Here is a 15,807-nt window from a genome sequence, read left to right as displayed (position 1 = left end):
ATTAATTATATACTATAAAGTTTTCAAAATTTTTTTTTCTTTTTCTCCTTTTCTGTATGTTTAAAATTCATGCTCAGTTTAATTTACAGACATTTTCTTGTATCAACAGAAATCATAATGGGATGTACTCCCAATGAATTACTTAACTCCATTCTAGTTTAGTAGAATTTTAAAGAGTAAGGATTAAACAATAGAATACCAGATATAAATTCTATTTCCTACAATAAAATTCTTACAATCGGTTTTTTCCTTATTTTAGAATTAACATTTCTGCACAGATATACTTCAATCAGTATGAAACAAAGCAATTTTTGGGCTTACTCTATAGCAACATCAGTAATAAAAACATAATTATAATGCTCCAAGCATGCTAGAATCTTTGGTGACTAACAGCTATTTACATAGATTTCATCTGTAAAGAACAATGCATAAAAACTATGAAATGAAATTGAGCAATATTCATTTTGTCTTTGAACACATCTACGAAAACATTACTATTAAAAAGCAACAAAAACAGTCTGCCATTTACAGGGCAATGAAAACTGATGTTGTTGAAAAATGATAGCTTTGGAAAAATAAGAAATCAATTTATTTTGACGTGAGCTAATTCAATACATCCAAATGCCACAAGTGAAAGTTGTGATAATTTGACAACACTTAAAGTATTGTCAAAAGCTCACAAATCTAGCCGATGTCAAGGCTGTCTTAAAAAATGAAGCAGACATGCATAAAACAATGGTATCTGAAGCTGTTTCAATATCTGAAGCTGTCCAACTCAATTGATAAGATGTAGCCTCCCAAGCATCAGTGGTGTCAAAACTGAAGTGCCTGTCAACCGTTTATAGTAATCACTCAGGCAAGACATAGCAAAGGCCTTAACATCTAATAGTTTCCAGGTATCTATTATTTTTCTTCTTTGAATGCCTAATAGTATCCAACTAAACTAAACTAAGATTTGTTTACAACAAAAGCTAAATAAATGGTGTGTGTGTATGTGTGTGTGTGTGTGTTTGAGATGTCAATCAGTGGTGGATTGCTCCTGGTTTGATTGAACTGGTAGTAGTGGCGGCGGGAGTCCCCACCTACCCACCTGTAGGCCTCACCCACCCACTTAGAGGCCCCACTCATCCGCCTGGAGGCCCCACCCACCCATGTGGGAGCGCCCGAACCAGTAGTAGAAATATTTGCAACCCATCACTGATGTCGACTCCTGGCAACTGCAATTTTTGGTAGAGGTATGCTGTTGTCTTCTTCCTAGGGCTGGGAGACAGGGACTGGCCAAGGTTAACCAACTAGCTGTGTGCCTAAGGCAGGATTGGAACTCATTGTCTCTCAGTTTCTAGCCTGGTGTCTCAACCACTTTAACAAACTGGGTATCTTATCATTTATTTTATCATTACAGCGATTTAGCTCTGAACCAGAGAATTTCAATTTCCTTAGTATGAAACAATTGGAATGCCAAAATTATTTTTTTTACTTTAAGCTACAATTAATATTTAATTTTAAAAGGCCCTGGGGTTCTTCTGTTAGCTTTCATTCATTATTTTTTAGTGAAAACTCACGGCAAAGAAAATTTTTATTACAGAGTTGGAAGGGTAGGGTGTTTTTAGTTTATCAAGATAATCCTGCTCCTTGCAAGATTCCAATTTAAAGCATGTCAGGCAGATGGCCCTCTAACCCAGGGGTTCCCAACCCCTGAACCACGGTCCACTATCTGACCATGAGCTGTTCACAACCAGACTGCCTGAAGCAGTGGCCAAGCATGTGTGTGCATCCCCACTTGCACGAGCAGTGGGCAAGAGCATGAACGTGTGCCTGCCGCTTGTGCAAACGGAGTTGTGAACATACATGCGCTTATCCGCCGCACAGAACCATCCCCTATCCTCCTGCTGGTCTGCAAACCAAAAAGGTTGGGAATTCTGTTCTAGCCCATGCATGACAACATCTAGTGATGGAGATCCACTACCATTCCTTGCTTACATCTAAACACTAGCAAAACAAAGGAGGTGGTGCTGGATTTCCGGAAGCACACAGAGGAACCTGTCCCCCTGTATATCAAGGGAGCCATGTGGAGAGGGTTTCCTCTTTTAAATTCTTGGGAGTGCTCATTAGTCAAGACCTCACCTGGAAAAACAACATATCCCTGGGGGTTAGTAAGGCTCAACAGAGACTTCATTCCTTAGAGTCCTGCAGAAAAATCAGGTGGAACAACAGCTGATGACTTCTTTTTATCGGTCCACGATAGAATGTGTCTTCACATACTGTATAACAGTATGGTATGCTGGTTTAACAGCCGCGGAGAGGAAGGCACTACAGAGAGTGATTAATTCGGCACAAGAAACCATTGGTTGCCCCCTAACACCACTGGATGGCATCGCCAGGTCTCACTGTTTCAGCAGAGTAAGGAAGATACTTAGGGATGATTGACACCCTGGCCTTTTCTATGTCTTTTCACTTTTACCATCGGGCAGAAGACACAGAGGTGTCTTAAACCAGCCGGACAAACAGGTTTAAAAACAGCTTTTACCCATGGACTGTCAGACTCCTAAACACAATATAGCACCACAAACAGATGAATATGACAAATTTCACTGGTGCCAGTGTAGTGTGTAATATGTATATACCAGGATATAAGATCATACATCAGAGTAATATACATGTTGCACAAAATATGGCGTACGTATGGAAACGTATGACTAGTTTTTTTCTAACTACTTGTATAAGGATTATTCTTTATATTATTCATGTTGCCTTGTATTTTTGTATGGACGGCACTAGTAGAAGGTAAACCAATTTCGTTGTATACATGATGTACAATGACAATAAAGACTTTGACTTTACCAATGACTTCTACTCTTGAACTGCTCTTATTGTTAGGATTTCCTTTTACAGTACCTTCAACTGCAATCATCCTTCCTGTAATTTAAATCCATTATTCTATGCCCTATTTTCTGGCATAAAAGAGGGTGTTGAAGTCCACATAACTAAAAATGGCTGAGGTTGAGAAATATTAATGTAGACAACAACAGGATCAGAAGACCAGAAAATGCTACACAATGCAACCACTTTTATATTCATGACCTATGCTATTATCTGGTTATATGTGGAAGTAATTTAATTATTTGGGAAATACAATGATGAATCACAAAGTGATTTGTGTGGCTATTTGGTTTAATCAAATTCTTATAACAACAGGTATCTGCTGTTTACCAAAATATCTATGTGCATTAAAAGTAATTATGTTTGTGTGCCTTAAACACAACACGAACATTTTAGAGAATGAATAGGAGAATAAGTTGGATAATTTAGAAAAGGCAGAGATTTGAAAATAGTGAGGTTATAAAGCTGCATGGAAAATGAAACCAGATGGAAGGATGGCAAGTACTTAACAAGTATCCAGCCTGCCAGGACAGAGACAATGGGAACACTATTGGACAACAGCTGGCTGTCTATATGCTAAAAGATTTGCTGAAAGGTACTGAAAGATTTGCTGAAAAGAATTATGATTGCAAGTAGCAAAATAAAGCCTAAGATGACAAACATCACGCTAATACATTTGAGGCCATGTAAAATGTCTCAATTTTGAAAAATCCACCATTTCCAGAACTATGGCCTCCTCTGTTTTATAGGTGATCGTGTATGTATTTCAACTGGGAAAATTACTTATCTTTTAAATAAAACTGAGTTCTGGTGAGGTTCAGTGTTAACCTGATGCCTGAGTTGGTCAATGTCCCTAACAATCTTGAAGTTCTATTCTGAAATTCTCAGGAAGTAAAGGTAAGTAAACAGAATTGTTGAACCCTATTTTGTGCACAACTTTGCTACTGATTTTCCAACAGAAATAAATGATGAAGATTAAGGGGACGCCCCTTACAGCCCTTCTGATAGTGTCGCTCTCCAACTCTCATCAGCTATATAGAAATGGCAAGATATGACAGAAGTTGGCATTATCGATCTCTAAAGAGCCAAAGATTCTCTATTCTGGCTCTAAAGTACTTTTAAATTTTAGTTGCAACAGATTAAAAAGTTGGCTGTCAAAATTATGTTGACTAAGACTTGATCCCAGTAGATGAAACAGGGAAAGTGAACTTTAGTCAGGAGTAATTCATGTACCGGGGTGGAATTCAAACGGTGAAATTTAGCATTCCTTCCCATACCCGTTGGTCAGGAGGCCTCGTACCGGAATGCTCCCTCCCCTTGTTTGCTCTTTCACTCGCCCCGCCCATCCTCACCAGGCTACCGAAAAGTTCTCAGAAGAAGAACCAGAAGAAGAAAGAACTGGTGAGTGGCTGGGGTGGGGGGCGGGGGAAGGATGTTGGGGAAGAGGCAGAGGGGCTGCTAGAAGAGTGTGTGCATGTGCACAAGCTGTGAGTTTTAAAAAGCGTCTTGAGTGAATCCAGGAAGAGGGAAGAGGCAGAGGGACTGGAAGATATTATAGGAACATACACTTCCAGCCCCTCTGCTTCTTCCCTCTTCCTGGATTCACTCAAACGTTTTTAAAACTCACAGCCTGTGCGCGGACACACTCTTCCACTCTTTTAAAAATGTCTGAGTGAATCCGGGAAGAGGCAGAGGGGCTGGAAGTGTGTGTGCTATGCACAGGCTGTGGGTTTTAAAAATGGTGTGTGTGTGCACAGGCTGTGAGTTTTAAAAATGTCTGAGTGAATCCAGGAAGAGGGAAGAGGCAGAGGGGCTGGAAGTGTGTGTGTAAGGTGGTCAGTAATGTTGAAGACTGGCAAAGACAGCCATATTTCCTCTGTAAGTTGCTGTTTTATTGTTTTGTGTACTTATTTTATTGTTATTTAAGTAGTAAGTGCATCAAATAATAAATTTCCTTTTTTTATATCTTCTTTTTGTAGGTCATTCTTTGGGGCAAAGAATTCAGTGACATCGACTTGGCCACACCCACCCAGTCACATAACTGCCAAGCCATTCCCATTCAGTCACATGACTATCAAGCTACTCCCACCTGGTCACCAAGCCATTCCCACTGAGTCACATGACCACCAAGCCCACAAAACAGGCCACACCTACAGAATAGGTTCTAAAAAATTTTGAAACCCACCACTGTCATGTACCATTTACCATATACTATCAGCACTTTCAAGATTAGCTACACAGATAGTGCTGTTTATCAATAGTATTATTGGGTGAAGGTTGAGGTTTTGGTATAGAAGAGAGCCAGTTTGGTGTAGTGGTGAAGGTGCTGGGCTACAAACCAGGATATAGTGAGTTCTAGTTCTGCCTTAGGCCTGAAAGCCGGTTTGGTGACTTTGGGCCAATCATACTCACGCAGCCCAACCTATCTCACAGGGTTGTTGTTGTGACGAATAGGAGGAGGAGGAGGAGGAAGGAGTATTATATATGTTTGAGTTACTTACCAAGTAATAAAGGCAGATTAAAAATCTAATAAGTAAATATAGCACTTATGGCGATTATCTTGATGCTGTTGTGATGGAAACAATGAAGATTAATTGACTCTGCCCATCTTTGTTCTGTGATTATTCTAATTATGAACTATATCCTAGCTAGATTAATAAAACATACAGTATAAAGCAGAAGTGCACTGAAACTTCCTACAATGTATCTTTATCATATGTAATAGATTTTCCAGAAAAAAAGAGTTTCATGTTCATTCCCATTTCCCTGTATACCTGGATCTGCCAATCCGGTTGTCTCTAGCAAAATGTAATCAAACTTCCCTTTCTTCTGCATCAAATTTTCAATTGCTTTCAAACCATTGTCTCTAATGAGAAAATTAAACAAACAGCATTATTTTTTTATGTTACATTTATATCAAATTTTACATGTTGTGTAAACTATTATCTCCCAATCATGTATCTATCCAAAAATATAGATTGTAAGCTTATTTATTAAATAAGTTTACAAACTATTTGCAAATCTCCTTATAATTAATTTGTAAATAATTAATTACAATGAATGTATAGGCCCATGTTAATTTTAAAAGCTTATTTTCAAATTTTCTGCATTCTGTCTGTTCTCTTATATCTTCTCTAAATTATTACTTTAAAAGTGTCAAAAAGGAAGTTACTTATCAATACCCATTCTCTTAAAATAGGTCCAATTTGCAATACAAATGATTCTTTAACCTTAATTTTAATTTTAAGAACTTAATTTTATTATGATTTGCTAAATTTGCTAAAACACATAGATCAGGTAGTTACAACAGTCCAAGGTCATGTGATCACCATTTGTGATCTTCCTATTTGCCTTTTGACAATTAAAGTCAATGAGAGAATTAAAGTCAATTAAAGTCAATGAGAGAATCTAGATTTCCTAACAAATCACTTAACAACTGCAGTCATTTGCTTAACCACCATGGCAAAAATGTCATAAAATTGAATACAACTCACTTAACAACTTTCCTTGCTTAGTCATGGAAATTCTGGGTCCCAATTGTGGTTGTAAGTCAAGGACTACCTGTAGTACAATACTAGATCTTCTCTAGCATAATTGGCTTTCATCAGGAGAAATGTAAACTGTAGCTTTAAATCCTCAATATTAGAACTGGCAATTTTACCAATAAAAAATCCTTACTTTACTGAGCAGCAAAGACAGCCGTTTCTGAGCTCCAGCCATTCTTCATAAAGTTCTCCACCTTGACTTATAGCCAAGGATTTCTCCAACGCACTACCTGAGAAAACAAGGAAAGCTATAATAAAAATAGCACTTTTATTGAAAGAAAATAAAACTATGAAAAAATAATACATTTCAGCTTTTGGATATTCAAAGGTTTTTGAGAAAGTGATGCCAAGGGAGCCAGAAAATTAAGCCACACACTAATTTTCCTGCAACATCAACTTTGTGTAATTTAGTAAATAGAACTAACTTTCTCTGTTACTATACTTCATGTATCCTAATGTCCTTATTCGAAAGGACAAACTTTAAAGCATAGTTTTTAGATTACAGCAAGAGTGCATAATATTACTTAGAAAGCAAATTTTGCATTGCAACTCTTAAAATGTGTGAATATAAATGGAAGAAAACATTATACATTTATGAAAGTACACACTTAGGTTTCAACATGAAACTTTGTTTTCCATTCACACGCATTCTTACATACCTTCACCAAATTCATTTAAAATAACTGCTATTCTCTTGCTATGTTGTTCAGTCAAAATGTAATTAAGAAGAGTAGTTTTTCCAGCACCTAAAGAAAGCAGAAATTTCACTAGACTAAACAAGAAGGAGGCCGCATTCATTATACTAAGGAGATATTTTGAGATACCATGCCAATAATTTAAAAAAATATTTCCAACCCTTCTAAGTTTTTAAGCCAGCAATTGCCTCTATTTGAAAAAGCTGGTCCTGTTTGTAAGTCTATTCTGAGACCATAACAACAACAGAAATGTTTATGGACACTATAATTTAAATGCAGTTATATTTGTAACAGTTTCAACATTTTGTAAGATTTCCTTCCTTTTAACCTACTTGATCAGCCAACTATAACAGAAGATTAAAATAAAACACAGAGACCTTCAGAAACATTAAAATATTGAAATGAATTTTTCATGCTTTATACACTTTAAAACTTCTATTTAACACAGTTTCAAAATGCAATTTTGGATTTATAAATTTTCCTTAGATGCTTATGGTCTGAGCTGGAACCATTATCAGTAGACTCCATGTTCCTTCAACTATTACTTGGAAGTAGACAAAGAAAAATAATTTGAGCACAGAAATAGTCCTGTTGAGAAACTGCCTTCTAACACCCAGCTAGGAATACTAATAGTGAGTTTACACAAACCACTATGCCGGGATTGTCAAAATCTGCAGTGCCACAATTACCTAACTATGATACAAATTAAAAACCTTTTCTTTGGAAGTCATTAAACCTGTATTTTAAAGCAATATTTTAGTTATTTTTCATTTTTAGTTAATTTTACATAATTCTGAGGAATCAGGAATTTCTTGGAATTCTATTTCTATTTTTGAGACAGCTACTCATTTCTCATTTTCTCCATTTATATTTACAGTTTACTGCAAAAACTGTAAAAAATAATTTGTTACTAACTTGCCCAGGCAAAGTAAGAGTAAATCTTATTAGCATTCTTTGCTTTGCATGTGCATGCTCGCCAAAACATGCAAACTGCTTCAAATTTGCTGTAATTTTCTAGAACGTTGCACACCTCACCTTGAAAACCTTTGCATTAAATTATAAAATAAGTTTGTCTTGAATTAGTATATCATGTGATACAATCAGTTATATGTAAATGACACTTAAAAGATTCTGAAACTTAAAAGATTCTGAATCTAAACTTGGCCAAAACAATCAGACCAACAGGCCCATGACAGGAACTACAGTAATCATTATAACCATAGTGAAGAGGACTGCTATAGTGGCCATCTCAGTGTCTTAGGCCTTCAAAATGCTACTCTAACAAAAATCAGCAGTCAAACAACACTATCCACTAGCCAGCCTGATAGGTTCTCAAGGAATATGCTATATCAGTGTTATATCAGTGTTTCCCAAACCTTATCAACTTGAAGATGTATGGATTTCAGCTTCCAGAATTCCCCAGCATGCTGGCTGGAGAATTCTGGGAGTTGAAGTCTATGCATTTTCAGGATGTCAAGGTTAAGAAACACCATACCATATTATAATGTTCTAGAACATGGGAGAAGTCTTGCAGGTCTTCTTACCTGAATATTTGAAATAAATAGGTGGAGCCCACTATGCAAATAAGAAAGATCAGTGGATTTGACAAAATTGGGGTTAGCTTCCTTTCACAGGACTTGAGCATCTGCATAAGGCTTCTGCTTATTCTTTTGTGTTCAGGAGCAGACATAAAGTCTTGATAGTTGGGGTATGCTTGCCATATCATCACATATTATGAAGAAATAAGCTCACAGAAAGGAATATTTCTAAGTTCATTTTAACTCCCAAATTATTCTGTCAATCCTGTTTTATATAGTCTGCCAAGGAGTAGAAGGCACCTGCAGAGATGCAAAAATTTCTGTGTGGCCGTAACATGCATTCCCAAAATTGCTATCCATTTTTTTTATTATTATTATGACAACAAAGTTCAAATAAAGTAATTCTTCAGTAAAAGCCAAGAACTCTGAGAGATCAGAGTGAATCTACCATTCATTACCTAAATATCCTGAGATGATAGTAACAGGAATCTTAAAGTTGTTGCTAGATTGAATGTCCTCTACATTATCCTTTATTGCTGGCTCCTTTATGGGAATCAATTCAGGGCAATCCTCTTCATCATCTATAAATGAACTTTCCATCTCTCACCTGTCAAACCAAATAGAGCGTTTAAGAAATACTATGTAAGAAGTCTCAGGTCTAGATTTCAGTAAAATATTGAACACAAGAACCTAGAGGGATGGAGGAGGAGGATGTCTATGGAGATTCACAGTCATCCAGGTCATGGTTGTCCCAAAGGTGCTTCAAGAGCTAAAGAAGCTTCTTGGATGAAAATGTCTTCAAAGAAAAACCAGAAAGTCCAGTTGCCTCTTGAAAAAGCACCTTTGGAACAAGTAGTATTTGATATACTCCCCCTCCCCTGAACTTTCAAACAGGAGCTTCCTTTGGCTTCTCCCTCTTTCATCATAGAGAATGAGGAATGCAGGTTGAACACTACTTTTAAGCAACCATAAAGATCAAATGCAGCTCACCACAAATAGCTTGGAAGGGGGCTTGACCTCAGCAAAGTCTCTTTTTCAAGGAAAAGGGTTCAGACCATTTTACGCCTTTTCAGAAAGAATGCCAACAGCTGTAGAAAACAGGAGACACACCTTCATCCAGTTTCCCCTTAAGCTACAGAAAGGACAGCCAACTTAGTCATTTTTAGACCTGTGGACTTCAACTCCCACAATTCCCTGGCCACCCATGCTTACGGGGGAATTGTGGGAGTTGAAGTCCCTAGGTCTCAAAGTACCCAAGGCTGGGACGTCCTCGAGCTAGAGACTTTCTGACAGACCGAATGGGACTGTTTCGCACGAAACTGAAGAAATATGACAATAAAGCACCGCGTGAACCAGGAAAACCTATTCAACCCCATCGAGCTGCTCTGTAAGCCCAGATATACCCGCGATAATGCTCACGTTGGGGTTAATTCACCAAGCCAAACAATGAATTTCTAAATTCCTCCGACCCAACGCATTTCTTTTCCAACACCTCCCTCCCACAAACCCCACTTCCGCTTACCGCCGGTGCTTTGGACTCCCGCTGTAGTAACTCCACCTCTCGACTGACAAGTTCCTATCCTGAGTACGCATGCGCTCCTTTGCTTCGTGCGTTGATAGATGCAACCTGTTACCGTAGGAGGGATTTCTCCGCCCTTCCTGCATTCAACCGTATAAACAGTTTTGAGTCGGTAAGGCAACAAAACGGAGAAGCTGAGTAGAAGCTTGAATTTTAAGATCGACCACCCCGCCCGAGCTGCTCAAAAGCTTCCACTGTGATACCTAGAGCGAAGCTTTTAGTATCTCTACTCAACCAGGGAGTAATAAGTATTTTTCTCTGCACTCTGCGACAAAGGCAATAGCGCGGATTATAAATGGATCAGAGTAAGGCGTTTACCTTAACTGCGCATCTATTAAGACAGGGAAAAGTTATGCAACACCAGGCTTAATAGATTCCAAACATTACCAATTTAAGTACAATGACAATAAAGATTATAAAGATCAATTTACATTGTGATTGAACTTTAAGCAATGAAGATTATTTTACAACAATGCAGCAGCCCATACTGGGGCTTAAAATTACACCTGGTTCCAGTAAATTAGGATATCCCAAATTGCTTGATTGTGTTGAAATCAATTTAACGATTGCACCTTGGGAAACTGATTTACTGCCAAGTCTGCAAAGTGTGGATGACAAAATGATTTTTCATATTGAAACAAAGCTCCCCCTGCTGTATTTATTTAAATCAAGCTTTATTGGCGGTCATATGCTTCATTAAAACTATGCTTTGAATTTGCTTCTCTATTTTTTTTTACAATGAATTAATCCTCTATTTCTCATCAATCCTCTATTACACTTGATTGTGACTTTTACTTTTATATCAGTCTTTATCCTAATTTGATAATTCCCCTTTCCCCCAAATGTGTTCAGTATTAGGTGTTTGTTGTAGAACTGTCATATTCATACGGATTTATTAGGCACTTACATGCCATCAATAAATTGTTGCCCTTACATTTTTTGTTTCAAAGTACAGGAAAATTGATTTCTTTATAAAGAATGGGAAAATAATTCAATCACAGAAGTGTGGACTGCTTTTAACATTGATTTCAAAAAGGACACTAAGGTGACTTGCCCTATTCCACATGGTTCTGTCATATTGTAAAAGCACTCAAAGACAGGCAGATGGAAAAAGTGTTTATTTGCTGATGTGTGGCAAGAACAAAGATTATATAGAATTACATTTTTCCAGTTTCATAGTTGCTCTTCAGGGGTTCATATGAGCTGTGCTCAATTCCTGTTCCAGATGAGAAGCAATATTAATAATAAATCATGAGAATGACATACATATTCTCACTGTTCAAAATGTGTGGGCAGAAGCCACAAAATGTATCAAGCTCAAATTTGACATGACAGATTTATAGGATTGCAGTTTCAATATTCTCTTATCAACAAGATCAAACTTTTATTTTCTAACAGCAAAAGCTTTTTTATGTCTTGGCACCTTTACTACATGGAACTTTTTTAGTGTGTGTTCCTCATTTCTTTATGGAACAAAAAGGCCAACCATCTGCCATGCATATATTACAAAAAAGGAAGGAAATCACTGACTTGAGTTTGAGCTCTCGTCACTGTCCAGCCTACTGAAGAAATGTAAAACACTTAAAAGGCCTTGGGTTTCATAAATGGATAAGTGCTCATATTGAGCTGACCTGTTCTATAATTGAGCCAGCTAGAAGAAAAATGCATAGCAGGATCCTTAAGTTATTTATTTTGCAGGGGAGAGAAACCTGTCTGGAGGCCAGAATAGTTTTGAGGGGTTTTTTTCTGCAGTTGCTATTGCCTATGAAGCCCAAGCAGCTGCTCCACTCGAGGGCAGAATCAACAGGTTTCAGGGGACTTTCAAATAATATACTGTATTTTCCCGAAAATAAGACAGGGTCTTATTTTCTTTCAACCCCCAAAATAAGCGCTTGGCCTTAGTTTCAATGAGGTCTTATTATTTTTGAGGTACAGTAGGCGGTGAGTGTGGTCACCTCACGGCTGCTGCTGTGTTGCAATATTTTTGGGAAAGGCTGCCAGAAAAAAAGAAACATTCAACTTGAACCCTTTCTGGGGAAGAACACTCTGTTTCCGGACACAAGAACAAGGACACTGTGCAATTCTGTGCACTATTAGGTGCTGTAAAGTGACATGATGGGTAATTGTTTTGCCACAAGTGAATGCTGCAATCACATCTACATATACATGTATTTTGATTTATTATGGGAAATAATAAATAGACCGCTTGAGACTCAGATATATCTTGTTCAATGCCCAGCAGTTGGAAACCTTGTTGATTTTCTGCCCTTTATGCAGACATCTTCATAGATCTTGATCCATTTCTGCCCACCAAAGAGACATTCCCCTTTTTAGTTGACAGTTATAATCTTGAAAGCATTAGATTATCTTGACTGATTACTGATTATATTTATGAATCCACTAAATGGCACTTCAGATTAATAATTTCCTTCTGTATCATAATCCAGACAAAGCAAGGATGTTTATCTTTATTCACTGGGCATTTGGCTTTACTCAAAGCAGTTATGAAAGGTGAGAAGTGAAGTAGGCTGATGGTATACTGTGTCACTACTAATCCCACTGCAATGAGAGAGGGCAATGACACATGGGTAATATCAGCACTGGGACAAAAAAAGGAGGTTCTTGCTCCCAGTGAAAATTAGATATTAGATATTCTGGATTTTTTAAAAAATGCCCTTTTATTGTAAAATGGACCTAATTCAATGTCATTTTAATTGCCCCTTTTTGTTTCCAGATTCTTTTCCCAGATCCCATGGCAAGCAAAGGGCATGATTGACGTACAACATATCTAGATTTTATAATCTTATAATCTATCATTAATTTGTTTGCATTTGACTGTCTCAGTGCTTAACTCCAGGTGCTCTTAACTCAGGCGTAGGTGGCAAATTCAAGCCATTGGTGTTGATTCGGGGTTCAATAAGTGGTGCAGCTGCTTCCTAACAGCCCATCCCAATAGAAGAGAACATTTGTAACTTGGGGTTGAACTATGGGGTCCTTGGTGCTCCTTGAGCTTGGTTGTTTTCTTGCAGATGTTTCATTGACCAACTAGGTAACATCATCAGAACTAGAAGGGAGTGGGGTTTCTAAACAGACCAAATTACTTTCCCTTCTAGCACCAATGATGCTACTTAGTTGGGTGCAGGGACAAGACGCTGAGCTTGTCGAGCAGAAGAGTAGTTCAACGATTCGAATCCCTAGCAGCTTGTACTTGCCCCAGTTTCTGCCAACCTAGCAGTTGGAAAGCATGTAAAAAAAGCACCGCCCCCTAGAGTCGGGAATGACTAACATATGTGCGAGATGAACCTAGTCTAATTAAATGCCTGCAAGAAAACAACCAAGCTCAGCGAACACCAAGGACCCCGCAGCCTGATCTCAAGTCTCACCTCCAGGAGTCACTACAGAAGCCACCTCTTCTGTTTTGACTGAAACCCGAATCTTGGACTCAGGAGAGAGAACCCCGAATTCTCCTCGATCAGCGTGTAGTCCCTGAGGGACCGTCCACAACTGGGGCTTCCCGTAAGACTCGCTGGCGCTCGATTTAAGTGCAGCAAGAGTGACATCTACCGCACTTTTAACCGACCCGCAAGACGCTGGCACAAGCCTGTCAATAGTTAGAACTTTTGACTGCGAACGACTCTTCCTCGCTTTGCAAATTGTTCTAAGAATACAAAGGAAATAACCGTAGAATCTCAACGGGGTGGAGTTTTGCTGATCGTTTGCAGGCTTGGTCTCAGCGCGGGTTATTTAAAACCATCTTCCTCAACCTGGTCTGTTGGGCTTTATATTCCCGCAGCAACCAGCAGTGCTCATACATAAAGCCTTAGAACAGCTTTCGCCTAAGCGAGGCAAGATTTAAATATTTGTTGAAGCGCCATTCTCTTCTCAACTTCTTGTTCCTGGGCTTCCTCTTGCAAGTTCCAACTCGGGCTGCTAGGCATCGAAGCAAAATTCGGGATTGGCCTCGAAGGTGCTGTTAATCCTCGGCTATTGTGCTAGCCAGAACCACTAAGACGAGGAAGCCTTTCGGTTCAGCGAAATTGGCGCTTGCGGAACTCCCTAAAAAAGGGAACTCAAAGTGGCCTTAGCGTCCAGGGACTCCTCGCGCCTTTCAAGACCGAGAGGAGCGTTGTGCCCATCCTTGCAGAAGCTGCGTCCTCCCCATTGGCTGCTTCCGACGAGGAAGGTGTGAAATGCGGAAGTTTCCCGCGCCGAATTGACAGCAGGCCCGGCTCGGCTGCCTGTTAAGTGAGCAGTAGCCGCCGTTCTTGAAGCCTCCATGGCTACTCTGCCCAGTTCCGATCGGAGGGCCTTTGCCCTGAAAATCAACAGGTAGGCTTGGTTGGTTTCCTTGCGCTTGGAAGGGGCTTTGTTTTCTCCTTGCCCTTCATCGGCTCCGCGAGTCGGGCAGCTTTTGCTGGCGCGCCTGGAGGCTGATTGGGTGGAGTGGGAGGCGGAACGGAGAACCGCGGCTTGAGCAGTGAATAAGGTGTGAGTGAGGATGAGCTGCGGATGTGGTGAGAGAGCCACGCGCCAGTGTGTAGAGACGCGCACATTCAAGGGATTTTATTCTGGCTGTGTACAGAACTCCCCTATGCCAGATTAATTACTACTTTAGAGAAGAGCTTAATGATGGGAAAGACTGAGGGCAAAAGAAGAATGGGACGACAGAGAATGTGGTGGCTGGATGGAGTCACCGAAGCAGTAAGAGTGAGCTTAAATGGACTCCAGAGGATGGTAGAGGACAGGAAAGCCTGGAAGAACGCTGTCCATGGGGTCTCTATTGGTGGGATACGACTTTGCAACTAACACCACTACAGCACAGCAAAAGTATTCAACCTTGGCAACTTTAAAGACTTGCAGACTTTTTAACTCCAAGAAGTCTGGCTGGGGAATTCTGGGAGTTTGAAGTTCACAGCTTGCCAAGGTTTGGACACTTCTGCTCTAGAGACAACAGTTTTCTTCCTTAGAAAAGCACCATCCCTGGTAAATAATTATGCGAAGACGTTATTTGTCTAGGCAGTTATTTGTTGTGTAAAACATCTTTATAGTTCTGGCAAGTAGAAAAGGCCAAGTGTTTGGTCAGAACTTGCTCTGAACCTGTTTATAATGTTATCCGTAAATCTTTTAACAGGATGGTTTACTTCTTTAAGATGACTTAATTTGGAATAATTCAAAAGACTTTTCTGGAGTTTTCCTATGACCTGTGTACATGGTATAATGAGGCTTTTTCAGCAGTTAAACTCTGCAATCCACAAATCAGTCCTTTTGCCCTTTTTTTTACAAAGAATTTCTGTAAATATTACGGGATTAAGCTGGAGGCAAGACAGTGAGGAAATAACATGTAATTTGTGGTTACAGTGCGTCATGTCTTACGGTTTGTGCAATCGCACAGCAGACAGAAATTTAGGGCAGACTTTTATTAAACACCACTAAATAGATTGACTTGCTGAATATGTGGTCACACACACAAAAAAAGACCTGACATTTAGAACTGACCAGACTTTTAGCAAGTGTTAATTTCACGTGAGATACTTTTTTCCAAAAGGAATAATATATGTAAACCTATACTT

At 39.0% G+C, this 15,807-nt stretch overlaps 2 protein-coding genes across 10 annotated transcripts in view; one reads left to right on the top strand and one right to left on the bottom strand.

The window, feature by feature from the left end:
• Positions 1-10,262, bottom strand: part of CBWD3 (COBW domain containing 3) — a 29,593-nt gene extending 19,331 nt beyond the window's left edge. For 2 of the 7 annotated variants that reach the window (XM_032212918.1, XM_032212925.1), the window contains exons 1-5: positions 9,649-10,159; positions 9,117-9,265; positions 7,085-7,171; positions 6,559-6,655; positions 5,655-5,746 (exon numbers count right to left, since the gene is read on the bottom strand). In XM_032212918.1, the coding sequence (XP_032068809.1) occupies positions 5,655-5,746; positions 6,559-6,655; positions 7,085-7,171; positions 9,117-9,258 (418 nt within the window). In that variant the 5' untranslated portion in view covers positions 9,259-9,265; positions 9,649-10,159. The other 5 variants (XM_032212919.1, XM_032212920.1, XM_032212923.1 and 2 more) reach the window with 5 other exon arrangements.
• A 7-nt stretch (positions 10,263-10,269) lies between these two features.
• DOCK8 (dedicator of cytokinesis 8) overlaps positions 10,270-15,807 on the top strand; it is a 98,225-nt gene continuing 92,687 nt past the window's right edge. For 2 of the 3 annotated variants that reach the window (XM_032212914.1, XM_032212913.1), the window contains exon 1: positions 14,427-14,566. In XM_032212914.1, coding sequence (XP_032068805.1) covers positions 14,514-14,566 — 53 coding nt within the window. In that variant the 5' untranslated portion in view covers positions 14,427-14,513. Of the gene's footprint in view, positions 10,350-14,426; positions 14,567-15,807 lie in introns of those variants that run through there. The other variant, XM_032212915.1, reaches the window with a different exon arrangement.

This window comes from Thamnophis elegans, chromosome 3 (genome assembly GCF_009769535.1).
Source record: "Thamnophis elegans isolate rThaEle1 chromosome 3, rThaEle1.pri, whole genome shotgun sequence".
Taxonomy (NCBI): Eukaryota; Metazoa; Chordata; class Lepidosauria; order Squamata; family Colubridae; genus Thamnophis; species Thamnophis elegans.
The sequence above is the reverse complement of the archived record's forward strand: the minus strand, read 5'-3'. Positions and strand labels throughout refer to the sequence as shown.